The sequence below is a fragment of the Lathyrus oleraceus genome, chromosome 4 (genome assembly GCF_024323335.1).
Source record: "Lathyrus oleraceus cultivar Zhongwan6 chromosome 4, CAAS_Psat_ZW6_1.0, whole genome shotgun sequence".
Classification (NCBI taxonomy): domain Eukaryota; kingdom Viridiplantae; phylum Streptophyta; class Magnoliopsida; order Fabales; family Fabaceae; genus Lathyrus; species Lathyrus oleraceus.
Genome location: NC_066582.1, coordinates 485,378,738 through 485,405,280, shown reverse-complemented (window position 1 = coordinate 485,405,280; position 26,543 = coordinate 485,378,738). Strand labels below are relative to the sequence as shown.

The 26,543-nt window shown below is 41.1% G+C and overlaps 1 protein-coding gene across 1 annotated transcript; it reads left to right on the top strand.

Moving 5' to 3' along the window:
- The first annotated feature begins 95 nt into the window (after nt 1-95).
- Nucleotides 96-26,543, top strand: LOC127138119 (uncharacterized). The gene is made up of 2 exons (XM_051064520.1): nt 96-323; nt 26,052-26,543. The coding sequence occupies exons 1-2, from the start codon at nt 96-98 to the stop codon at nt 26,541-26,543; spliced, it is 720 nt and encodes a 239-aa protein (XP_050920477.1).

Below are 26,543 nucleotides of genomic sequence, written 5' to 3'. Positions count from 1 at the left end.
TGAATTTCAACGCGAAGATCCTCTGCTATCCTAAACTTAAAAACAACCAATTTCAAACAGCAATTGTAAATGAGATTTAGGGTTTGTTTAAAGGAATGGTTGAGGAACTGAAAGGAAATCACGTGGGGTTAATGAGTTGCGGGTTCGTGGGTTTTGAAGATGGGTTTTGTGACGCCGGTGACGGAAAGTGGTGGTGGAATCGCGGTGAACAAAAGGGTTTGTTGACGGCGGCGCGATTTGGAGGTGAAGCGGCGACGGTGGTTAGGTTGATGGCGGAAGGAAGAAGAAGGGTTTTCGTTGAGTTTCGTGTTGTGGTTTTGAGAGTGAGTGAAGAGATGGAGTGAGGGAAGGTGAGGCGGTGGAGGTCTTGGTGAAGGAAAATGGGTTTCGGTGATGGTGGATTGAAGGAGTATGATGGAGAAGGAGAGTATTTGGTGAGGGAGAGAATGAGAGAGGCAGTGGAGTGAGGTGATGAAGGAAATCCTTTTGTGAGAGTGTGACGGAGGGTTTTATGAGAGAGGGTGATTTCGTGAGTGAGGTTTTCTTTGAGAGAGATGAGTCAATTCTTCTGAAGAGTGAATAGTGGTGAGAGAGGATGAGAGCGTGAGTGAGGTTTTGTGGTAGGTGTGAGAGTGATTTTAGAGATTTTTTCTGAGAGTGCGAGAATTGTGTGAGGGAGTCTTAATGAGTAGAGAGAGAGAGTGAGCTGAGAGTGGGGACGTGTGGTAGTGGGGAGAGATTAAGTTTGTTGAGAAATTTTTTGCTTCTCCTTTTTGTCGTTTGCTGGTACGAGAGAATGGAGAGTATCGTGTGTTACCGTTGGGAGTGGGTCTCTTTGGATTTTTTTATTATTTTTTTATTTATTATATATTTTTTTTAAAACAAAGAATCCAATGCACACAGTATATATTTATTTTATACTTATTATTTATTTAATGAAATAAAATCAACCAAGAAAAAAGCTAGTCACTATTCAATTCTAATTAATATCTAAGAAAAACTAACTAATATTTAATAAAACTTATTCTAATATTTAAAAAAAACTATTCTAATATTTTAAAAACTAACTAATATTTTTAAAAATTAATTATTATTTAAAAAAGCTATTCTAATTTCTTTAATAAAATATCAATTAAAAAAAAAAAAAAAAGAATCGAGTATCAATTTTATTCGGAAAATTAAACCAGTCACAGTCTTTCTTCAAATCTTGACAATTCAACCGATTTTTTGGTATTCTCAAATAAATTCCTTCTGACTGACATTTCAGGCATTATTCATGATGCAAATGTATGTCATGTTATGCATATGATGCTATAATAAAAATGAAATCGATTCTATGATAATTTAAATATGCCCGGACAAAATTGGGGTACGACACACGCCGTTCATTAGACGATATCTGAAGACATGGATGTCGTATACGGTAGACCGGATAGTGAGTCATCCCTTATGCTATCGACTTCGCTGGGGAGTCAGAGTGTGTTATACGCTGCTGGGGATAGGGGATCAGAATGGATCATACGCAGGACCGCATCTGAATTCCAGAGTGAGCTGTTCGTTAGGCAGATGACTTTGCCGAGGATGAAAAATCAGAACGGATCGTACGCTAGATCGTCTCTGAGTTGAAGATCCAAATGGATCTTATGATAGACTGTATTGGAGTTGCAGGATGAGCCGTCCATTAGGCTGAATCTGATGATAAAAGGGGGGTAATCGTACACTAGACTACATTTCAGAAATGTACCGTACATTAGGTAGCATCTGAGGAGACGAAGGTCTAATTGGGTCGTACATTAGACCGTATCTGAGCAGAATGAGCCGTCCATTAGGCTGAATCTGATGATAAAAAAGGGGGTAGTCGTACACTAGACTATACTTCAGAAATGTACCGTACACTAGGTAGCATCTGAGGAGACGAAGGTCTAATTGGGTCGTACATTAGACCGTATCTAAGCAGAATGAGCCGTCCATTAGGCTGAATCTGATGATAGAAAGGGGGTAGTCGTACACTAGACTACACTTCAGAAATGTACCGTACACTAGGTAGCATCTGAGGAGATGAAGGTCTAACTGGGTCGTACATTAGACCGTATCTGAGCAGAATGAGCCGTCCATTAGGCTGAATCTGATGATAAAAGGGGGTAGTCGTACACTAGACTACACTTCAGAAATGTATCGTACACTAGGTAACATCTGAGCAGATGAAGGTCTAACTGGGTCGTACATTAGACTGTATTTGATGACTGGAGGTCAGAATGGATCGTACGCTAGATCGTATCTGAGTTGTTGAAGGTCAGAATGGATCGTACGCTAGATCGCATCTGAGTTGAAAGAGTCATATGTTGAGCTGAATCAGAATGAACCGTATGCTAGGCTATATCTGATAGTATTTGTATATGTTGTATTTGCAATAAATGTCTGGGGATGGGCTTATAGATGCCATCGTTAGGAGGATGTCAAAATGAATGGTGACATGGAGTATATCTGAAAGATGTAGTTGAATCCTGAATGTAATTGATAAGGATGTTCGTCTGAATGGACCTTTGTTTTGATCGTATCAAGAGGATAATTAACCTGAAAAATAAAGTTGGCTTCATGCCATGTCATGATGCATGAAATGCAAATGTTATACGCATGCGTGTGCTGTGAAATGATGTAATGAATGAATTATGCGTCTGAAATAAATGCGAACATTGTATGCATGTATATGTTATGAAATGAATGAATTATGCGTCAGGGGACTCTACTGGGGAAAATAAATCTCAATCTTGGTCGGAGATATTTGTATTGATGACCCTTTCTCAGCTGGGAGTATTTGATTTTTGTCTGATGGTAGAAATAGTCAACAGAGCCTGGCTGGGGGTGGGAGAGATGACCAGTCTGGCTGGCGATGCCAACCTCTTCTGGGAAATAGATGGTTTTTGCTGGGGAATAGGATTAGCAACAGATTCATTGGAAAGTCTGGTTAGACCCTCTCCTCGATCCTGAAGTCCTTTAGTAATTGTCATTGTTATTTTATGCATGTATTTTGATAAACATTGATCATATTCAAATGCATATATCAATTCAAGTTAAATCAATGGACGTTTACGCAAACAAAACAGAGAAAGTAAAACAAAAGCATCTTTCTGGAAATGAAATCGTATTGATTTTGAAAGAGGGCCTATAAATAGGCAATTTGAGTACAAGGAGACAGAAATCCTAATAGGAGGAAATTGTCAGGCAAACAAAGAGAAAGCTATGCAGAAAAAGTCCTATCGATTCTAATTCCACCACTGCCATTATGTCTTCAAGCCTCTCATCTCCTGCTGTCGGATAGAAGTGATTAGCTTGTTCAGTCCTTTGAACTTGGATGAAGTTGTCTGAGAACGGGACATAGTCATACGCTTTAATCCCTAATTTTTGCCTGGACCGCCTTTTCAGGTTTTCAGTCCACCAGGATACCCTTTTTTGGCCCAAGCCGCCTTTTCAGGTTTTCGACTTGCCGGGTGTACATTTTTATATGTTTATCCCTAATTTTTGCCCGAACCCTTTTGGTTCGCCGGGATGCCCTAACTTTTGCCTAGGTACGTCGACCTAGCGGGTCTCTTTTATGCGTAGTATTTTTTAACTATGTCCGCGTTCATAGGATGCGGGAAGTCTTCGCCATCCATTGTAGCAAGTATCATGGCTCCACCGGAGAACACCTTCTTAACCATAAATGGCCCTTCGTATGTGGGAGTCCACTTGCCTCTGGGATCCCCTTGTGGTAGAATGATACGCTTGATCACCAAGTTGCCAATTTGATACACCTGTCTCTTGACTCTTTTGTTAAATGCTTGGGTCATGCGCTTCTGATATGTCTGCCCGTGACAAACAGCCGCAAGTCTCTTCTCATCAATCAAGTTTATCTGATCGAGTCGAGTCTGAATCCATTCATCTTCATCTAAGCCCGCCTCTTTCATGATTCTTAGAGAGGGAATCTGAACTTCCACTGGTAAAACGGCTTCCGTTCCATAGACTAAAGAGAAAGGAGTTGCCCCTGTCGAAGTGCGCACCGAAGTGCGATAACCATGGAGAGCAAACGGTAACATCTCATGCCAATCTTTGTACGTTATTGTCATCTTTTGTATAATCTTCTTGATGTTCTTATTAGCAGCCTCCACGGCGCCATTCATCTTTGGCCGGTACGGAGAAGAGTTATGGTGTTTAATTTTGAACTGCGTGCAGAGTTCAGTAATCATCTTGTTGTTCAAATTAGTACCATTGTCAGTGATAATTCTTTCAGGGATGCCATATCGACAAATAAGGCTATTCTTGATGAACCGTGCCACCACATTCTTGGTGACAGAAGCAAATGAGGCTGCCTCTATCCATTTGGTAAAGTAATCAATAGCGACAAGGATGAAACGATGTCCGTTAGAAGCAGTAGGCTTAATCTCTCCAATCATATCGATGCCCCACATTGCAAAGGGCCAAGGGGCTGTCAAAACGTTTAAAGGAGCAGGAGGCATATGTACTTTGTCCGCATAGATCTGACACTTATGACAGGTCCTGGAATGATGGTGGCAATCAGCTTCCATGGTAGACCAATAATACCCTGATCTCAGAATCTTCTTGGCCATTGTATGTCCATTAGAATGAGTCCCAAAAATACCGTCATGCATGTCTTCCATAATCTTTTCTGCTTCCTTTTTATCCACACAGCGAAGCAGAGTCGAGTCGTGATTACGTTTGTATAACACTCCATTACTCAGAAAGAATTTAGCGGAGAACTTCCTCAGGAATTTCCTGTCATTGATGGATGCCCCTTCAGGGTATTCCTGAGCTTCTAAATATCTTTTTACGTCGTGGAACCAAGGTTTTTCCCGTGCTTCCTCAGTGTTAAGTTCATAACAGTATGCCGGTTCATCTAGTCGCTCAATGGTAATCCTGGGAGTTTCACCGTCCCATCTGACTCTGAACATAGATGACATGGTAGCTAATGCGTCTGCCAACTGATTCTCTTCTCGTGGAATATGTTCAAATGTAATCTCTTCAAAGTATGGGATTAATGTCATTACCTGCTCTCGATAAGGGATGAGATTTGGATGTTTAGTATCCCATTCTCCTTTGATCTGACTGATTACCAAAGCCGAATCTCCGTATACACTCAAAAACTTGATTCGCCAATCTATAGCAGCTTTAAGTCCAAAAATACATGCTTCATACTCAGCCATATTATTGGTACAATGAAAACATAGTCTAGCCGTGAAAGGCGTATGGTAACCCTCGGGAGAAATGAGTACAACCCCAACACCATGGCCCAATGCGTTAGAAGATCCATCAAAGACCATAGTCCATCGGGATCCCCATTCGGGTCCTTCATCTGGTTTAGGTTTTCCATTATCAGTAACAAGCATGACATCCTCATCTGGGAACTCAAAATTCATAGATTGGTAATCGTCCACCGCTTGATGAGCCAAATGATCAGCTAGCACGCTCCCTTTGATTGCTTTCTGGGTAGTATACTGGATATCGTACTCTGTTAAGATCATCTGCCATCTCGCTATTCTTCCGGAGAGGGCAGGCTTCTCGAACATGTATTTGATGGGATCCATTCTAGAAATCAACAAAGTGGTCTGATTCAACATATACTGTCTTAGTCGGCGAGCAGCCCAGGCCAAAGCACAGCAAGTTCTCTCGAGCAGTGAGTATCTTGTTTCACAGTCGGTAAACTTTTTGCTCAGGTAGTATATGGCGTGCTCTTTTCGACCAGACTCGTCATGTTGCCCCAATACACACCCCATTGAACTTTCTAACACGGTCAAATACATGATTAGAGGTCTTCCTTCGACTGGTGGTATCAGAATTGGAGGTTCCTGGAGATATTTCTTGATTTTGTCAAAGGCTTCTTGGCATTCGTCATTCCATATCATCTCTTGATTCTTCCTCAGTAATTTGAAGATGGGTTTGCAGGTAGCGGTCAAATGGGAGATAAATCGAGCAATGTAGTTCAAGCGTCCCAAGAAACCTCTGACTTCTTTCTCCGTACGAGGAACTGGCATTTCTTGAATAGCCCTCACTTTAGCCGGGTCAACCTCAATTCCTTTACCACTGACAATAAAGCCCAAGAGTTTACCGGATCTTACTCCAAAAGTGCATTTGTTCGGGTTCAATCTCAACTTGTATTTCTTCAACCTCTCAAACAGTTTGTATAAATGATCGAGATGTTCCTCTTCAGTATGAGATCTAGCTATCATGTCATCCACATATGCTTCTATCTCACGATGAATCATATCATGGAACAAAACCACCATAGCACGCTGGTACGTTGCCCCGGCGTTCTTTAGACCGAATGGCATTACTTTGTAACAGAAAGTGCCCCATTGCGTCACAAACGTAGTTTTCTCCATGTCCTCAGGTGCCATCTTAATCTGGTTATAACCCGAGAATCCATCCATGAAGGAGAACACTTTGTGTTGAGCGGTGTTGTCTACCAGAACATCAATGTGCGGAAGTGGAAAGTCATCCTTGGGACTCGCCTTATTCAAATCTCTGTAATCTACACACATTCGCACCTTACCATCCTTCTTCGGTACCGGTACCACATTAGCAACCCATTGAGGATAAGAAGTAACGGCTAGAAAACCGGCATCGAACTGTTTCATAACCTCAGCTTTGATTTTCTCAGACATTTCAGGACGCATGCGGCGAACCTTCTGCTTAACAGGACGACAATCCTCCTTCGTAGGCAGCCGATGCACCACTATATCAGTATCCAACCCGGGCATGTCTTCATAAGACCAGGCGAAAACCTCTACATAGTCGTGCAACATCTGAATCAATCTTTCTTTTACACTGTTTTCCAAATCTGCTCCTATCTTGACTTCTCTTCTGTCTACCTCAGTACCCAGATTTACAATCTCAACTGACTCCTCGTGTGGCTGTATAGTCCTTTCTTCCTGCAGTAACAGTCTGGCAAGTTCTCCAGGTACTTCACAATCTTCCTCACTTCCATCCTCGGCTTGGTAGATCGGATTTTCAAAGTCATAATGAACAGTAGTAGAACTATTGTCAACAGGATCCAGAGTGGGTATGGATCTGCAATTCGTTACGTGAGTGTGTGTAAGAAAACATAGCTCGTTTGGAAGATGACAGAAAAGATAAAGAGCGCAATATTTGAATGCAAAAAGTCCATTGATTTATTGAATATGAATATGCTTATGAAGATGACAAAACCCTTAACAAATTAGCTATTGTGCCCCGGGCATAGACACAACGCTTGGAGAAGTTCAATTGTAAAAAAAACAAAAATTTGCAACACTAAAATAGCCAATAACAATTACTCCTGACTAAAGGAAATCGGGATAGTGTCTTCAGCCTTCCAATTATTGAGTCCGTCACCAATTGTTGGGAAAATCCAGCTATCCAGGTCGCAATCGCTGTCAGCATCTTCTACAACATTAATTTGACTCTTGTCAGAGCTGAACCCCAGGCCAAATTTGTCAGACTTGTACGGTACGTCGATCAATTGACCCCAGCCAGTACGACCACCATCTTCAACCACGGCTTGAGCGTCCTTCAGAGAAATCATAGCAGGAGGAGCACGAATAACCTTGGGTACACAGGAAGTTGGCTTAAGGACAGGATTGGTCGGGGGAACTACTTCAAATGACTGACAAGGAGTCTCAATGAATTCACCATCCATCTCGACGTATCTGAAGGTATGCACACTACTGACAATGTACTCTTCTTCTCCACACACGGTGACAATTTTGCCCTTTGTGGGATACCTCAACTTTTGATGGAGAGACGAGGCTACAGCGCCTGCCCCATGAATCCAAGGGCGTCCCAGTAAGCAGGAATAGGCAGGACGAATGTTCATTACATAAAAGGTAGTGTTGAAGACTTGAGGTCCTATCTTGATAGGGAGAACAACTTCGCCGTGGACAACACCCTTTGCACCATCGTAAGCCCGCACCACAATGTCACTAGGTTTCAGTTCAATGCTTTTACAATCCAGCTTATCCAACACAGCTGTCGGCAGCACATTCAAGGAAGAGCCATTATCGATCAACACATGAGACAAAGTGGTTCCCCTACACTCAATGGAGATATGCAGGGCTTTATTGTGATTCTTTCCTGCTGGTGTCAGATCAGCGTCGGAAAAGCCTAGGCCATTGTCAACAGCCAAGTGAGCAACATAATTTTCGAACTGATCGACAGATGTTTCCTGAGGTACATGAGCGGTCTTCAAGAATTTTACCAATGCATTGGCATGAGATTCAGAAGATAACAGCAAGGATAACATTGAGATCTTAGACGGGGTATGCCCCAACTGTTCTACCACATCAAAATCACTCTTGCGGATGATTTTCAACACTTCTTCCATCTCTCGTTTGGCAACGTCTTCAGTAGTAGCTTCGATTGGTGCCTCTGACGGGGAAGGGTTGACCGGTTCCTTTCCTCGGTTTTCGGGAACTGGAGGTGAGATCTCTGGAGAGAAGATCCTTCCGCTTCGAGTAACTTTACTAGTCCCAACAATGTCATCAGGATTAGCAGAATCACCAACTTGCTTTACGCCATGGATGTAAACATCACCTCCATAGTTCCACGGAATGGCTTTGCTTGAAGAATACGGTACTGGGCCAGGCGCAGTAATAATTAGGGGAGCTACCCTGGGCTCAGCAGTAATCCTCACAGGTGCCCTGGTAGCGGTAATCTTCACTGGAACTTTGGACCTAGAAATCACAGATATTTCTTCAATAGAGTCTTCCGCCTTAGGAATCCCTTCGAAGAGAACTGTACGATCGTCCATCAGCCGTTGAATACCATTCTTCAATTTCAAACAGTCCTCGGGCCGGAGTATGCAGAGATTGCAATCTTCAGCACAACCTGGAAATAAACCAGCTTGCAATAAATTCCTCTTTATGATCGGGAGGGGGGATATTAAGTCCGCCACATTGGAAATGTGAGATTCGTCATCTACGGCATTAACAGTCTTGTCATGGTTAGGCATAGGAGCAGTGATGACATTAGGAGTCTCCGGAGGCTCAAACTCAATTTCTCCAGCTTCGATCATATCCTGAATCTTATTCTTCAATGGCCAGCAATCGTTTGTATCGTGCCCGGGGCTATCGGAGTGATATGCATACCTGGCATTGGGATTATAACGAGAAGAGGAAGTGTTGGGATTTGTAGGAGGATCTCTGAGGGTGATCAAATTTGCCTTTAGCATTCCCTGCAGTGCCTGTGCCAAGGTCATGTTGATCCGGGTGAACTGCCTTCTTGGCCTGTCTTGTTTGGGCTGGAAGTTTTGAGATGGTGGTGCTGCGATCGTAACTGCTCCGATGTCATGGTCACGGTTCTTCTTGTTACGACCCTTTTGACCGTACACAGCATTTGATTCATTCTTCCCCTGGTAGGACTTTTTGCTGCTTGTAGAGGTAGCTGCCTGTATCTTTCCACTTCGAAGGCCGCTCTCCACCCGTTCTCCTGTCAGTATAAGTTCAGTGAAACCTGATGAAGAACTCCCCAGTAGATGGCTGTAGAATGGGCCAGTCAGGGTACCCATGAACAGGTCTACTAATTCTCGGTCAGTCATAGGGGGTTTGACTCTGCCAGCCAAATCTCTCCATTTCTGAGCATACTCTTTGAAGCTTTCTTTAGATCCCATAGCATATTCTGCAACTGTAGCCGGGTAGGTGCTAATTCAAAGTTGTACTGGTACTGCTTATAGAAGGCTGTTGCTAAATCAGTCCAGGTGCGGATGTCAGAGCTTTCGAGCTGATAATACCATTCCAACTGAGTTCCAGACAGGCTCTCTTGGAAGAAATGGATCCATAGTTTCTTGTCAGTGGTATGCGGCTGAATCTTTCTCACATAAGCCCTTAGATGCATCTGAGGACAGGATGCACCATCGTACTTAGTGAAAGTGGGGATTTTGAATTTGCGGGGAATGGTCACATCGGAGACCAGACCTAAACTTTCGAAATCTAGACCAGGCACCTTCTGACCCTCCATGGCTAGCATGCGTTCCTCCAGCAACTTGTACTTATCATCTCTCGGAGAGTACTGTTCATCTTCATAGTTCTCATCGTCATCCTCAGGGTTGGAGAAATCAGCATTCTCTTCCTCTGAGTCATTCTCCGTCCCCTCTTCTGGACCATTCGGGATCCCAAATTTGCTTCCCATAGCCTGTCCTTTACGCCTTCTTCCCGGGTTAATGAAACTCACAGCTTTCTTGTCTTTCTTCTTTTCGACCAAAAGAGCCTTCAGTTCCTCCTGCCCCTTGGATAAGCTTAGCATCATCTCCTTGAATTGAGCATTCTGAGTCTGGAGATCTTTGACAGTTTGTTCGAGGTCCATTTTTCTGTTTAAGAGGCAGACCGTGAGAATATGGTCCTTTGGAATACCTGTTATGCGATGTTATGTTATGCAATGCAATGTATGAAATGTTTTCAAGGACTTTCGGAATTTAACTTTGCGTAAATCACCAATAAGAGAGAAATGTTTATTGCTAACTTTTTTTTTTTATCAATGTTCATTACAAAAGGAACAATAATAAAATACAATGAAAGCTCAAGTCTCCCAGGGGCGACTTCTTTTTGGGCGAAGATATGCATTGAGTCTTCGTTCTTCGTTAAGATAACTGGTGAGCTCTAGTACTTTCTTCCTTTCTGCCTTGAACTGAGCTTCGAAAGTATCTCCCTCCTCTCTCAACTGGGTCCAGGATCCTTTCAATTCCTCAATATCAGTAGGCATATCTGGATAAGGAATGATCTGGGAAGTACCTCCTTCGACCTCTGATTCAACAATCCATGGTCCGACTGCAAGATATGGCATGACAAGTTCACGAGCTCTGGCGCGTACCCATCTGAGATAAGGCTCCATAGGAATAGAATTTTTCTTTCCTAAATTACTTCTTTTCACCATGCCCCAAGCTCGTACAAACTTTTGACGGAGATTTTGAGGGTCATTGTCATAGTCGAACACTGTGCCTTGAACAATCATTTCATGTGGACCATCCCTTCGAGCATACCCAAACTGACGTAGGGCTAAGGCAGGATTATAAGTAATACCTCCTCTTATCCCCATGAGTGGTGCATTAGGGAATTCTCCATAACGGTCGATGATGATAACATTTTCTCTGAGGTTAGAACACCACCGGATGTCTGAATGAGAGAGTGCCATTATCCTTTGAGACCATTTCAAATGCTGCTCGTTCTTCAAGACTGATTGAGGAAGGTGCGAAATAAACCACCTAGACAACAAAGGTATGCAGCACATGAGAGTCCCCTGCCTTTTCATAGTACGAGTGTGAAGGGAATGCAAGATGTCTCCAATCAGGGTAGGCACAGGGTTATGAGTGAGGAATATCTTGATAGCATTCACGTCTATGAATTGGTCCGGATTGGGGAATAACACCAAACCATAGATTAGCAATGCTAGAACGTCTTCAAAAGCATGGACATTCATAACTTTTAGGAATTCTCGGGCCTTACCTACCAGAAATTTGGCAAGTACGCCCTTAACTCCACTCCTTGTTACCCAGTTGGTCTCAATGTCAGACTTCGTCATGTGTAGAGCTGCGACAACTTCTTCAGACTTTGGCATCTTTTCCAGACCACTGAAAGGTATTTGATCAAGGATAGGTATCCCAAGCAGCTTGGAAAACTCTTCCAATGTGGGTACCAACTGATAATCTGGGAAAGTGAAGCAATGATGTTTAGGATCGAAGAACTGGAATAGGACCCTCATCATATCTTCTTTGAAACCAGTGGTAACCAACTTGAGGAGCTGTCCATGTTTCTTGATGAACTGAGCATGATCGGGAAGTTCTGACACCAAATCCTTGAGTTGAGGAGAGATTTCTACAAGATTGATCCGGATAGTCTTCCTGGAAGTCATAACCTGTTCAACAGAGCAAAGCTAAATCGCTAAGTCCTTGAAATGGTTAGTACAATGATGTTATGATGTTATGATGCTATGATGTTATGATGTTATGATGTTATGCAAACACAAGCATGTCACACAACAATTATTCCTAGGTTTTAAGGCTTGCATGAGTTCCATAGGTGAATACCCTCCCCATTGAAGTTTGGTTGGTTCAACCTGTCCTAGAATAGTAACCGGGTTCTAAAAGGATCTCCAATCATTGACCTTCCCTCAAGTCCACTTCAGTGCAACACCAAGTGGTTGACCGAAGCTTCCCTAAAGTCCAATCTCAAAGAGTGTAGTATCGAGTATCAACCAACCCCAGTCGGAACCGAAGTCAGTTATCTCACTACTTTCTAATGGCCAGGATGAGTCAATTAGGGTTCTAAAGGTCTGGTTAATGCTTTGGTGACACCACGCGGAAGCCAAATTTTTCCTCAAGTAACATGAGGAACATCAGGACAACCAAAGTGTCACATTAACGGTAGCCATCATTTTAACCATTCCAGTATACGCCGGATAGTCGCGATGATCTATTGCTACTTTCCTAAGGTACACTAGATCCGGGTGTAGGATCTTTCACTCAAGAATACCCAAGCACTCCCTTAAAAGTAAATCAGACAATTTTAAATAAGTGATCTTGTTTTTAAGGTAACCTCTCTTTTTAAGGTTGTCCCCAGCAGAGTCGCCAGTTCTGTCATACGGTGAACTGACTTGGGGTGTTTTGCTTTTTATCGCAATGTCGCGGATAGCAAGAGTCGCCACCGACTTTTCTTTTATCCAATAAGGAAAGGTGGAAAAGAACAGGAAAGACCTCAATAGATTTTGGGTTCGGGAGGTACATTATACAAAGGGAAGGTGTTAGCACCCTTTGTATCCATGGTTATCCATGGGCTCTTAATTGCTCGATCACTTATGTTTGTCTGGAAAAAGTGGTTGTGAATTGTTTAGAAAATGTTTTGAAAAGGAAAGCTTAACTTTGTAATGATTCTTGTATGAATGTATACAAAGTGGTTATCTCATTTAGTTTTGGAAATAGTTTAGAAAAATAGTTTGGAAATGTGTGAGGTGTGAAAAGTATTTTAGGTTATGAATGAGCAATTAAGGGTTATACCTGTCCGGGGTCTTTCCGGGCATTTCCTATCCTTATGAGGGTAAAACTGTCCTTGCTATTGAGAAGTAAGTAGTTTTATCCTTTGGATGTTTAAGGGTCATCGTAGGGTCATCGATAGGTCATTGAAAGCAACAGTTGTAAGGATACCTTAGCATTCGAAGGGACGATCATCATTTAACCGTAGGCTACACCGAAGGGTCATCGAGGGACAAAATCGTATTTTCGAATGCAACATCCGAGGGACTATGATTTATTTTATGATGATTTAATCGAAGGGTCTTTGCTAAGAGTATCCCCACATTCGCGGGACATGACCGTTATACCGTAATGTCGTAAGGCAAAAGAGAGGTCCAAGATCACATATTTAAAGGCCACATTTAAAGTTAATTAGGTGATTATGATGAATCTCCACATTAAAATCAATACATTAAAAATAATACATTAAAATTAATACATTAAAATTAATTATTAAAATTAATTATTAAAATTAATTATTAAAATTAATCTTAAAATTAACACATTAAAATTAATTAAGCAACTTAGGGCAGCTCCTCACAAGGGTACCCCACAAATAAAGCGGAAGGCCTAAACAGCACTCTTTTCCTGGGATATGTGAGCCTTAACAAAATTCAGCAAACGGGTTAGAATATCAATCAGGATGCAGTCAAGAGTTGCACCAAAGCAGTAATAGTATCAGGTAAACAGAGCATGGTTATGATAAAACAGGTCAGATGGGCAAAGATCAAAACAGAGCGAAAAAACAGCGGCATCCTTTACAACAATTTAAGGTACCCAGGCATACTTAAGTCCACATGCAAAACCTCAAATATATTTATGCATTCAATCATGGTATCACATGTGAATTCGGAACATAAAGCGGCGATAGTAACGCAAACCTGTTTGCAATTGAATTGCAACCTTGAATTGGCCGATCGGATCGAATTGAGCGGTGCCGCCGGCTTTTCCTTCAGGGTTTCCTTTAGGGTTACTCGGAATAAGTTAGACAGTAGTCCTGAACACTCCGCCACAAGCCGGTAGGATTTGTCCTTGGATTCTTCAACGAAGGAAATAAACTATTGGTGCGAAAAGAATTAACTAAATGCTAAAAAGGAAATAGGAAATTGCAAGGGAAATAGTGTAGGACTCGTAGGAAAAACAATGCCTAAGCTGCTGGAAAAGAAAATATGCCAAAGTGAAAACGGCAAAGGAAAAAATATGGAGAAGCCCCCTCCTTTAGGTTTTCTTGTGGCTATTTATATTGGTACCATTAAGTAACTACTCGCTGCCAAGAGGTCTTCAACGTGGCTAATTTCATGGCGTGGATATAGGGCCCAACGTCTCTTCAAGTCTCTGAGACGTTACGTGCGCCCAAAAAGTAGGGGGATGGTGTGACGTTCGTCACACCATGCGTGACGTTCGTCACAAAGCTGTTTTGCGTGACGCTCGTCACACCCTCTGTGACGTCCGTCACAGGCACAACATTTGTGTCTTGCGCTTTGGGCTGGGCTTTGCTATTTGGTTCGTTTTCTCTCCTTTTTGCACCCCTTTTCCTCCATTTTTACTTGTGCTTATAAATAGGAAGAAAATACCGCGTAATATCTAACAACATAAAGCGAACTGAAATAAATAATGATGAAATTTAATCGAATTAAGTCCTAAAATATAATATAATTTCATGTTATCACTAGGCGAGCGTGTAGCGAACAGGCCAGTTTGGGCCATTTTCTGGATTGGGCCATTCGTGAGCTGGGCCTTCGTTCCTTTGAGATCAGTGTCATAAAAATGATTCAGACTGCCTTGAAAAATGTCTTGAAATATTAATGGGCAAATTTTGGGGTATGACACTAACCATGCTGTATGAACATGAACTGCTGCCTTGGAAAAGGCATTTGCTGTCATGCTCTCCAGATGCTCGCTAGGCGAAGCAGCAGCGAGCAAACTCGCTAGCTGCTCGCTAGGCGAAGCAGCAGCGAGCGCTGCATGACAGCACTTCTTTAAATCTCAGCAGGGCACTCATTTTTGCCCTAACACAAATTTGCTGTTTTGCAACCCTGCTGCGAAAATTTTTACAGAGCTCTCCACACTCTCTCATTTGCATCTCTCTCACTAACACTCTCTTCCTACTCGGTCGATTGCAAATCCTACTCACTTCACATTTCCAAATCAGTGTAACTAAGGTTTGCCCTACTACATTTTTTCTTTTTGTTTGAACTCTAAATTTCCAATTTAAATTGCAATTAGAATGAGTGGAGTATGGGAAACATTAGGTTTGCATGTGGTAATTTAGGTTTTGCAAATTGGGATTTTAGGTTTTAGAATTGGGGATTTTAGGTTTTGAATGCAAATATGTAATCCCCAATAGCATAGAACGGTTATTTACTTGATATATCATTAGGTTCTGATGTTGGAACCATTTGAGTATGGGTTTTGGGGGAGAATCTCTGAACATGCTGAAAAACCCCAAAACCCGTAAGGTTCGCTAGCACTCGCTAGGCGAACCTGGGGCGAGCGTTCGCTGCCTCTTCGCTAGGCGAAGCAGCAGCGAGCATGTCAGTCTTTTGAATATTGCTTTGATGTCTAATCTGTTTGTTTGGTGTGTGTTGTTTCCTCTCATATTTTGCAGATGGAGTCAAGGTCTGGAGCGGCTAAGAAAAGAAAGGGAGCGACTACTTCCCGGACTGTGCCTATCCAGTTTGACCAAGATAAGTTTGTCGGCCCGAAGCAGGCCGCCAGATACATTTCTCTGGAGAAGCGGAAAATTCTTCCAGAGAAGCGATTCCTGATCAACCCACAGGGCACTAACAGAAATTTTGCCGGGTTGATTGACGCGAAGAAATGGGATCGGTTGATTAATCCCTTAGAGCATTACGACATAGCTACAGTGCGGGAATTTTATGCAACGCACTGCCCGATGACGACGAGCCCTTTACTTGGGTATCTAAAGTGGCCGGGCGTCTAATTGCATTTGATCGGGATGCCATCAACCGAATCCTTGGGGAACCACTCCAGCTGGGAGCTGAAGAGAGAGACCAATACCACACTGACCTACGGCTTCACCGTGATGTTGAAGCAATTTCTGCCGCCCTGCTTTTACCAGGGAAATCTGTTGAGCTGAACCCATCTGGGGTTCCAATGAGGTATCACAGGGAGGACATGACTCCCATGGCTCAACTGATACTGCTTTTGGTTTTAACCAACATCCAGCCTAAATCCCACACCTCTACAGTGCCGATCCCAGTGGCACATTTGGTCCATTCTATCCTCACCAACGTCCAGATCGATGTGGCGAGGATCATCGCAAATGAGCTGAAGTCCGTGATCGAGAGCGGGCTAAAGTCGGGGGCTCGTGTTAATTGTCCCCTAGCTTTCCCGTGCTTGATCATGAGTTTATGCATTCAGGCAAGGGTGAGACTTCCGTCTCGGGGTCAGGTAAGGATCCCGTCACCTATCGATGACCGGTATGTGGCCAAATATTGTAGAGCGAAGAATGCTAGAGGCAGTGCTGCTTCAGGAAGTACCCGGGCTTCTGATGGGCCTGGTACTTCTACTCCTAGACTAGATCCATACGTCCAAGCTGTGTGCAATTACAGTTTGGAATGGATGGCGGCATCCCAGAGAGCCATGTTAGATATGCACGACTCTATGCAGCGGTTACAGCTGCAAGGAAGTGGTGCTCATGCTTTGATGACGCGTGAGCAGTTTCTGCTTAACGCCAACTGGCCTGTGGACACGCCAGTGTATAGTGAGGGGGTGGGCGCTGCTGCTGATGAAGATGATGATGATGATGATGTTGATGATGAGGCTACCGGTTCTGATGCCGGTAGCGAGGAGGAGTCCTGAGCCCTTAGAGGGTTAAGTTTTTGTACTTTTCAGTTTTTATGTTATTTTTATTTGTATTTTCGGATTTTGTATCTTGACTTTGGTGTTGTACTATTGGGGTGTTTTGTCCCCCATGAACAAATTTATATTTTCAGTTAATGTTATTTATTTCTGTTTTTAATTTTGTTTGTTTAATAAATTTTTGGGTGATTAAGTGGCAAACCTTCTAGATTGGTTGCTCCTCAAGAAGTACCCAATGAAGGTGCATCCGAGCTTGGATGGCAATGATAAGAATAAACAAGTGAATGAAGCTAAGGTACATGGTTACCTCCGGCTAGAATTTTAGAATGCATTAGGAACTTTACTCTTTTTGGTAAATTGAATATTGTCTTTTTGCAACATAATTGAATGAATGTTTCATCTAGGACTTAAAACCACAAATTGTGAGGAAACCTCCATTGTACATGAAAATGCTGGATTCTAATAAATTTTGTTGATTCATGTGATTCATGCTTTGTCTTTTATTATTGTGAAATTGTGGAAGCAATTAGAAATGATCAAGGCACTTGTTTTCTTTCGAGCACAACTACATCCAAAAACAACTTACCTGTGAGCAGAGAGAGTATTTGTTAACCCCTTTGAGCTTAAACAGTTGAATCTCGGCTTGAAATAAAACGAGATCTCAAAAATCTTTTTTTTACAACCCGGAAAATCTAGATTATTGTTCTTTTGCCGTAAAAAGTTAAGAGCATTCACTTAGGGTGAGGAAGAAATAAGTTGGGGAGAACAAAAAAGAATCGGTAAGTACCACAATTCTTGAAAAAGAAAAGAAAAACCAAGCAAGCATAAAAAAAATATATATACATGTATAGAAAATATAGAAAAGAAACATCTGTTTTGTATATTTGATGTGAAAGAAAAGAACAAAAATAGAAAGAATGAAAATGAATGCTTGCTTGGAAGAAAAATAGTGAAAAATAAAAATTGAGTTGTGGAATATGTGTTGTGAAGGTTTCAAATAAGAAACAAATGAAACAAAGTCGAGATGTGTGAATAATACTGTGAATGTCTCTTTTGCATCGGCACTTTCGTTTCAATGGCCTTAGAAATGACCCTTGTTTGTTAACCTAACCAAGCTTCAACCGAAAAGCACTTAGTGATCTTTATGCTTCAACAGTACCATTTTTAATTGTTAGACATTGTATGAATCTATTTGATTTCTTCATTGTTTGTTAGAGAGTGAGATTATTCCCGCGGTTGCAAACGCGTAAAATCTTCATTCCTTATTCGAAGAGGAGAGATAGGATGATTCATTCATAATAGTATTGTTGTAGATAGATAAATATTTTGCATTGCTATTTAAGTTTTAGTTCTTGTGTATTATTTTATTCGAACCGTTGGAAACTTGTATATGCGGATTTCGCTTGTGTTTGAGCCGTTTATCCAACTTCGGAGAAACCTTTTTCTTAAAGCAAATCCTCTTGTCCTTCAAGAGGCATACTTTGCTTGAGGACAAGCAAGAATCTAGTTGGGGAGAGTTGTTAGATGCCCAAAAGTTCTTATTTGAGCTATCATATGTGGGCATCTTTCACTTTATTTCCGTGCTAAATTGTCTAAATCACCTTTGTTTTTGATGAAATGCATTACATTGATAAACAAGCTTGGTGCCTTTGATTTGTGTGTTATTGTGCAGGAAAAAGGCATGAACTAATTGAAAATGAAGACACAAGAAAATTGGCAAAGGAACCAATGAATACTAGCATTCATCAACCTGCTCGCTAGGCGAGCTGCTAGCGAAAAGCTCCAGTAAAATATCAATAAATTCGCTAGGCGAGCTGCTAGCGAAGGTGGTAGCGAGTTCGTTCAGTGTTGGTGAAAAGCGCAGCCAGCACTCACTCGCTAGGCGAAGCTCTAGCGAGTCCCCAGCGAGCATTCCAGTAGCAAAACCTCTCAACCTCGTTGGGGCGAAGGTTGGAGCGTGTCCTTCGCTAGGCGAAGGTTTGTTCGCTAGGCGAACATGACAGTTCAACAGACCCTGTTTTCTCTGGGCACAGGTGCCTTTGGTGCCACAATTTGACCCTCGCTAGGCGAGCCATTCTGCTCACCTAGCGAGCATGACAGCCCGGTACTACTCTATAAGTAGCAGGTGCCACTTTTGAGCACGATACCTAGTTTTACAGCATTTTTCCACTTTTGTACTTTTGTTAGATATTTTTACAGCATTGTTCTTGGGGAGCTTTTATGCCCTAGATTTCATTTCTCTTCATCTTGTAACCATCTTCTACAAAAAGAAGGTGGATTCCCATCCAATATCGATTATCCGACTTGGATGTTGATCAACCTTCTTCCGAAACTTGCCGACCAAGCTACCATGAAAATGAGTAGCTAAGTCATCCATTTGTCAAGGTTAGATGTAGGTGATTACTAGCTTTGTGTGTAAATGTAAGGATCTTCATGTGTAAACTCTTTAATGGTGAATATATGATGAAAACTTTGTTTCTATTTAAAACTCTTTGTGTTGGTTTATGATCGAGAGATGTTTACCAACTCTTGACCTAGGTTTTCATCCAAACTTGTTTGTTAGCTAGAGATAGTAATGAATGATTTTGTTCACCATAAGGTTGAACCAAAAAGTTGTCATTTTGATAGATTGTGTTCGAGAGAAACAATGGATCAAAATGGGAAAACTCACAATGTGTGTTCGAGAGAAGCATATTGGGAGGACTTTGTGAAATAATTTATCATCTAAAGGAGTTTATAAGAGTGTTGACCGAACAAATACATGCAAAGTGATCATCGAACCCTAACTTTGGCAATATTTCTCATTTATTCAAACCATAACTTTTACCGCAATTTATTACCTTTTTATGCAAGATAACGTGACAACCAACCAAAACCCTATTGTTACATTGAGTTAGAATTAATACAACCATCGAACGGCGGTGATATCTTACAATCCCTGTGGATACGATAACAAAAACCCGACACGTAAATTTACAACTAACAGATGCGTGCTGGGGCAACATGACGAAACTGGTCAGAAAGAACATGCTATTTACTATCTGAGTAAAAAGTTTACTAATTGTGAAAGTTGATATTCGCTTTTGGAGAAAACTTGTACGCGCTGGCATAGGCCGCTCGTCGTTTGAGGCAGTACATGATGTGTCATACTACTTTGTTGATCTCGAAAATGGATCCAATAAAGTATATCTTTGAGAAACCTGCCTTAACTGGAAGACTTTCCCGTTGGTAGATGCTCTTGTCAGAGTACGACATCCAGTACGTAACCCAGAAAGCAATCACGGGAAATGTTTTAGCAGAGTATCTTGCTCATCAACTAGTTGAAGACTATTAACCATTGAAGTTTGATTTCCCCGATGAGGATATAATGGTGATAAAGGATTATGAGATCCCAGGCCCAGATGAAGGACCAGAACCAGGATCTCGATAGAAGCTCGCGTTCGATGGTTCCTCCAATTACAGTGGTCATGGTGTGGGAGCTATTTTGATGAATCCAAATGGTAGCTTTACCCCTTTCACAGCAAGGTTATGCTTTGATTGTACAAATAATGTCGCAGAGTATGAAGCTTGTATCCTTGGTCTTGAAGCCGTAATTGATCTCTGAATCAAGATCCTTGAGGTGTATGAAGACTCCGCCTTGGTGATCTATCAGGTCAAAGGAGAATGGGAAACTCGTGATGCGAAGCTGATCCCGTATCATTGCCCATGTTGTAAAGATGATAGAATACTTTGATGATATCACTTTCCATCACATCCCAAGAGTAGAGAATCAGGTGGCTGATGCTTTGGCAACATTAACATCAATGTACCAAGTCATATTCCGTAATGAAGCCCCACTTATTCGAATTGAGCGAAGAGATGAGCCTGCCTACTGTCAATTGATTGAAGAAGACACTGATGGTAAACCTTGGTTTCATGACATCAAGCGATATCTTCTAAGTCAAGAGTATCCAGAAGATACTACATTGTTGGATAAGAAAACTCTGAGGAGGTTATCGTCCAAATTCTTTTTGAGCAATGATGTGCTTTACAGGAGAAACCATGAAATGGTTCTACTCAGATGCGTGGATAGACACGAAGCAGACCTGTTGATCAAGGAGATTCATGAAGGGTCCTTTGGAACCCATGATAATGGGCATGCCATGGCCAAGAAGATTTTGAGAGTTGGCTATTATTGGTTGACCACGGAGTCCGATTGTTTCAGCTATGCCAGAAAATGTCATAAATGTCAGATTTATGCTGATAAAGTGCATGTACCGCCAACACTGTTGAATGTTTTGACATCGCCTTGGCCCTTCTCAATTGGGGCATCAACATGATTGGTGCTATAGAGCCTAAGGCTTCCAATGGTCATCGCTTCATCCTGGTTGCCATCGATTACTTTACTAAATGAGTGGAGGCTGCTTCCTACACCAATGTGACGAGACATGTGGTTGCTCGCTTTATCAAGAAGGAGATTATCTGCCGCCATGGGATCCCAAGAAAGATCATTACCGACAATGGTTCAAACTTAAACAATAAGACAATGACATAATTATGTGAGAGTTTCAAGATTGACCACCATATTTCTTCTCCATATCGTTCCAAGATGAACGATGCTGTTGAAGCCGCCAACAAAAACATCAAGAAGATCCTGCAAAAGACGGCGAAAACTTATAAGGATTGGCACGAGATGCTACCCTTTGCTTTGCATGGATACCGGACCTCAGTCCGCACTTCAACAGGGGCAACCCCATTCTCCTTGGTCTATGGGATGGAAGCAATTCTCCCAGTCGAAGTAGAGATACCTTCAATGAGAATATTGATGGAGGCCAAGCTAGACGAAGCTGAATGGATCCAGAATAGTTATGATCAACTTAACCTCGTTGATGAGAAGCGTATGACCGCTCTGTGCCATGGACAATTGTACCAACAACGAATCAAGAAAGCGTTTGAAAAAAAGGTCCGCCCTTGAGAGTTCAAGGAAGGGGATCTTGTGCTCAAGAAGATTTTGCCAGTACACAAAGATTCACGTGGGAAGTGAACTCCGAACTATGAAGGCCCATACTTTGTAAAAAGAGCATACTCTGGAGGTGCTCTATTTCTCACAACTATGGATGGAGAAGAGCTCATTCACCCTGTCAACTCTGATGCAGTCAAAATATACTATGCCTAACAAAACCCGGTGGACTGAAAACCCGAAAGGGCGGCCCGGACAAAAGTTAGGGATAAAAAAAATGGTAGCTCGCTAAGTTGAAAACATGAAAGGGCGACTTAGGAAAAAAAAAAGCGTCCCGGTGGATTGAAAACCCGAAAGGGCGATCCAGGCAAAAATTAGGGACAAGAGGCATAGACTGCATCAGTTGTCACTAATCAACACAGAAGAGCTAAAAATGGAAGATCAACTCAACTGCTCCCTTCAGAAGCGAGGTTTTTTGGAGTCATTGTTATTAGGGATAGTAGTAGTCATTGTGATTCAATGTAAACCTTTCCCTATTGCTATTTTCAAATGTGTAACATTCCATGGAGCTACACCATTTGTGTGCTACCATTATTGAATAAATACAAGTTTGCCTATCAAATTCTATCATTTGCCGTTTTTCTCTAATTTTCTTTGTTATGTAAAATTCCATTTATTTGTTAATAATGAAATTTTGAACTCAAAAAGAATTTTTCAACATATTGAGAAACACAATTTTATTTTGACATGTGGAAATATTAAAAGGAAACCTTTCGTCTTTCCCCACAAGTCCCAAGTTGCAAGACTTCTCTTGGATGATTTACATATATCTCCAGAGAGCTTAAAGTTAATTCTCTAAAAGGATTATTGGGCCAGTTGTAACTATTCAACTTGATAGATCCTCCTTTGATGCATTTACTCACTCCTTTGGTTGAGTTGTTGGTGTTGAGGATTTAGTACCTCCATAAAGCTTTCCTTAATTTCCAGTATGTATATTGTCAGCATTTGCATATCATGATCATTCATATATCATGCACATAAACAAAATCCAAATCATGCATAGCCCGAAGTGCTTCACGCTCATTTGCATAATCTCAGGCCTCGTTGTTGATTGTATCCCTTGACATCTAACACCGGTTGTTACTGGTGTTGTTTGTTAAGACTGGTTGTCACCAACATCTTTCGAAATCCAGTTATAACTGGTATCTCTTTAAATCTGGTTGTCACCAGCATTTTCTGTCAAGTCCAATTGTCATTGGCATCACCTGTTAAGTCCAGTTGTAATTGGCGTTCGAATGTTAAAATCCAGTTGTAACTGATGGCTCTGTAAAATATGGTTGTCACCAGTATCTTATCTTAAATCCAATTGTAATTGGTATCCCCAAGAACAGTTGTAACTGGCACTGTCTTAAAATCCATTTGTAAATGGTATGATAAGTCTGGTTATCACCATTCTTGTCTGCAAGTCCAATTGTTATTGGCATCATCTGTTAAGTCCAGTTGTAACTGGCGCTCAAATGTTAAAATCCAGTTGTAATTGATGGCTCTGTAAAATCTGGTTGTCACCAGCATCTTATCTTAAATCCAATTGTAATTGGTATCCCCAATCACAGTTGTAACCGACACTGTCTTAAAATCCATTTGTAAATGGCATGATAAGTCTGGTTGTCACTAGCATTTGTTTGCAAGTCCAATTGTTATTGGCATTACCTGTTAAGACCATTTGTTACTGGCGTCGTTTGTTAAGTTTGGTTGTCACAAGCATCTGTCAAATCCAGTTGTAACTGGTATCATTTTAAAGTTTGATTGTCACCAGCATCTGTCAAATCCAGTTGTAACTGGTATCCTTTTAAAGTCTGGTTGTCACCAGCTCTATCAAATCCAATTGTAAATCGTATCCTTTTAAAGCCTGGTTATCACCATCATTTGTCAAATCCAGTTGTAACTGGTACCCTTTTAAAGTCTGGTTGTCACCAACATCTGTCAAATCCATTTGTAAATGGTATCTTTAAGTCTGGTCGTCATCAGCACCCTTGAAATCCAGTTGTAACTGGTATCCTTTTAAAGTCCGGTTGTCACCAGCATTTGTCAAATCCATCTTTAAATGGTATCTTTAAGTCTGGTCGTCACCAGCGCCCTTGAAGTCCAGGTGTAACTGGCACTAATCCGAGGAGTTTGGTTGTGATATATGTTTATGGTTAAGTCCAATTGTTGTCGGCACCTATAGAAAGTGTTTTATCCTGTAGGCCTTAGTGCTTCCTAGAAAGTTGTCATTTTGACTCTTTCATTGACAATAATTTCCAGAATTTTTGATCGGATGATTTTCTTGTGAGAAATCTCCGGATTTGTCAAGAATGTTCAAGTTGTCATCAGGTCATGTATGAACCCGTTGATATACGCTTTTTAAATTTTTCTAATGTTGTCAGGTCATGTATGAACCTACTGTCAGAACATCTTGATATTCCCCAGCATTGTCAGGTCATGTATGAACCTATTGTTGAACTTTTATTCAAGTATTACCAGGTCAGGTTTGAACCTGCTTTGAATAACCTTTTTCTTTGATTATTCCAGTGTTGTCAGGACATGTATGAACCTGTTGTGGGAATTTTCATAGAAAATATGCAAGTTGTCTTCAGGTCGTGTCTGAACCTGCTGACGAAATCTCTTGTATTCTAAGTGTCGTTTGTCAACTTTCACTTTGAGTACTCCCCGGTGTGTGTCAGACTCTCCAGCATGATTGTTATCCCCAACGGTTTGTTTTACCCTATTGTGTATGTTCTCTATGGGCCATCAGCATTCCCCACAGATTGGTATGTCTGGTAACATCTCCTGTTAAGGATTCACCGTGTCCCTAACAGATAAATTCAGAAATAAAGAGTCCCTCACCCATGCCTATCATATCATAGCATTTTCATTTTTCAGGATCAAAATTTGGGTCTCCATGGTATTTAACCATCCCCCACTACGATCCAATGAAGAGGTTCCGTTTCATATTCCTCTGGTTAAGGATGTTTAAATAGGGGCAACTGTCATACCCTTATTTTGACCCTGAAATTTTTTCCCGTCAATCATTCGTTTACATTCTTTTCTTTTCACGACCAGTCCATGTTTGTCTTTTGGGCCTTGCTTTTTATTTTTAAAATGATTAATCTCCATAGCCATGCAAGATTGAAAACCTCTTTCATTTGTTAGGATCAAGTGAACCTCATGTTTCATCTTTTGTTCCAATTTCATCGAAGTGATTATTCATCTCTCTTTGTCACATTACTAGTTCTCACTTTCTTTCAAAGAAATTAGGTGTCAAGTGCAAAAAGTTTTGTTTTTGGTCATCATCCATATTCATTTTCCCATTCATTCTTAATTCAAAGAAATTCACCATATTTCTCCATTCATATTCATTTTCCCATTCATTCATGATACGAAGAAATTTCACTCATATTTCTTCATTCACATTCATATCCTCCATTTCATATTCAAAATTCTAAATTTCGTATTCAAAATTTTCATTCATGTTTCTTCATTCACATTGAGAAATTTTTCATTTATATTCAAGAATTCCCGCCTACTCATTCATGTTTCGATTACTTCATTCATATTCAATAAGTTTCTCCCATTTATTCAATCATAATCCTCCATTTACATGGCAAGTGATTAATGTAATCTTAAAGTATCTCTCATGAATACTTGGAAGTTCTAAAGCAGAGAACAATTTTGTTTTGTCACAAGGCCACCCATTTTTCATTTACATCAAATATTACAATTACTACAAGTCATATATCTTACAAAATTATAAAAAAAATGGGTGTTTGGACCAAATGAAACTCACCCCAAAACCCCAAGGATCCTAATCCCTGCTTTTTCTCTTTCTCTCTATGTATATACATTGGAGTTTAGGATGAAGTATTGAAAAAAAAACATAATATATTCAAGAGCTACCACGGTTACTAGACAAAGAAGGGACTACTTTCTAGCTTTATTCATTACAGTTTCCCAAGTAATTCCCGTTTGCAGTCGGGTCATTAAAAGGACCAAGTTGCGCAGCAGCATACTCAGGTGTCCTCATGTACTGAAGACACATTGGGTCAACATAAGAAGCCCGACCACCACCTGGTTTCCTGGCAACAAAACTTGACACTACAGAGGCACCTGTTCCGCAAAGTACTAGTACCTTTGTGAATATTCATATTGGACCAAGTGAGGTCGAGAGGTTGAGAAATAACTCCCTGCATAAAATAGAATCTACCAAACTTGTCACAAAAGGGCTTAGGAAAAAATGCAGCTATTACTGAAGAAGGTCTTTTCAAATTTTCTACTCAGGTATCCATTCAGGTTGAAGTTGTTAAATCCTTTAATGACTCGGAAGGAGCACAATGGGAACACTCACTTTCTGAAAATCCCAATGATCCAGACACTTTTAAACGAAGGTGTAAAATTGCAGAGGTTCTTGTTGAGAATAACTTTGATTTGGCATTCCAAGTGATCTATGAATTCAATCTTCCTACTGTCGATATATATGCTGGTGTTGCTGCTTCTCTTGCTGAGAGAAAAGGAGGCAGCCAATTGACAGAATTCTTTAGGAACATCAAGGGCACAGTAGATGATGATGACTGGGACCAGGTTTTGGATGCTGCAATAAATGTATATGCCAATAAGCATAAAGAACGGCCAAACCATCTAATAGACATGTTAACTAGCAGCCACAGGAAAGCTCTTGCTTGTGTAGTTTGTGTCGGCTTAAAAAGTGCATTTTAG

Excerpts from the sequence above, each read along its gene's own strand:
- LOC127138119 (XM_051064520.1), top strand. The coding sequence starts at position 96 with ATGGTTGAGGAACTGAAAGGAAATCACGTGGGGTTAATGAGTTGCGGG. Across the intron at positions 324-26,051 it reads TTCGTGTTGTGGTTTTGAGA|GGCTTAGGAAAAAATGCAGC; the intron begins GTGAGTGAAGAG and ends TTGTCACAAAAG.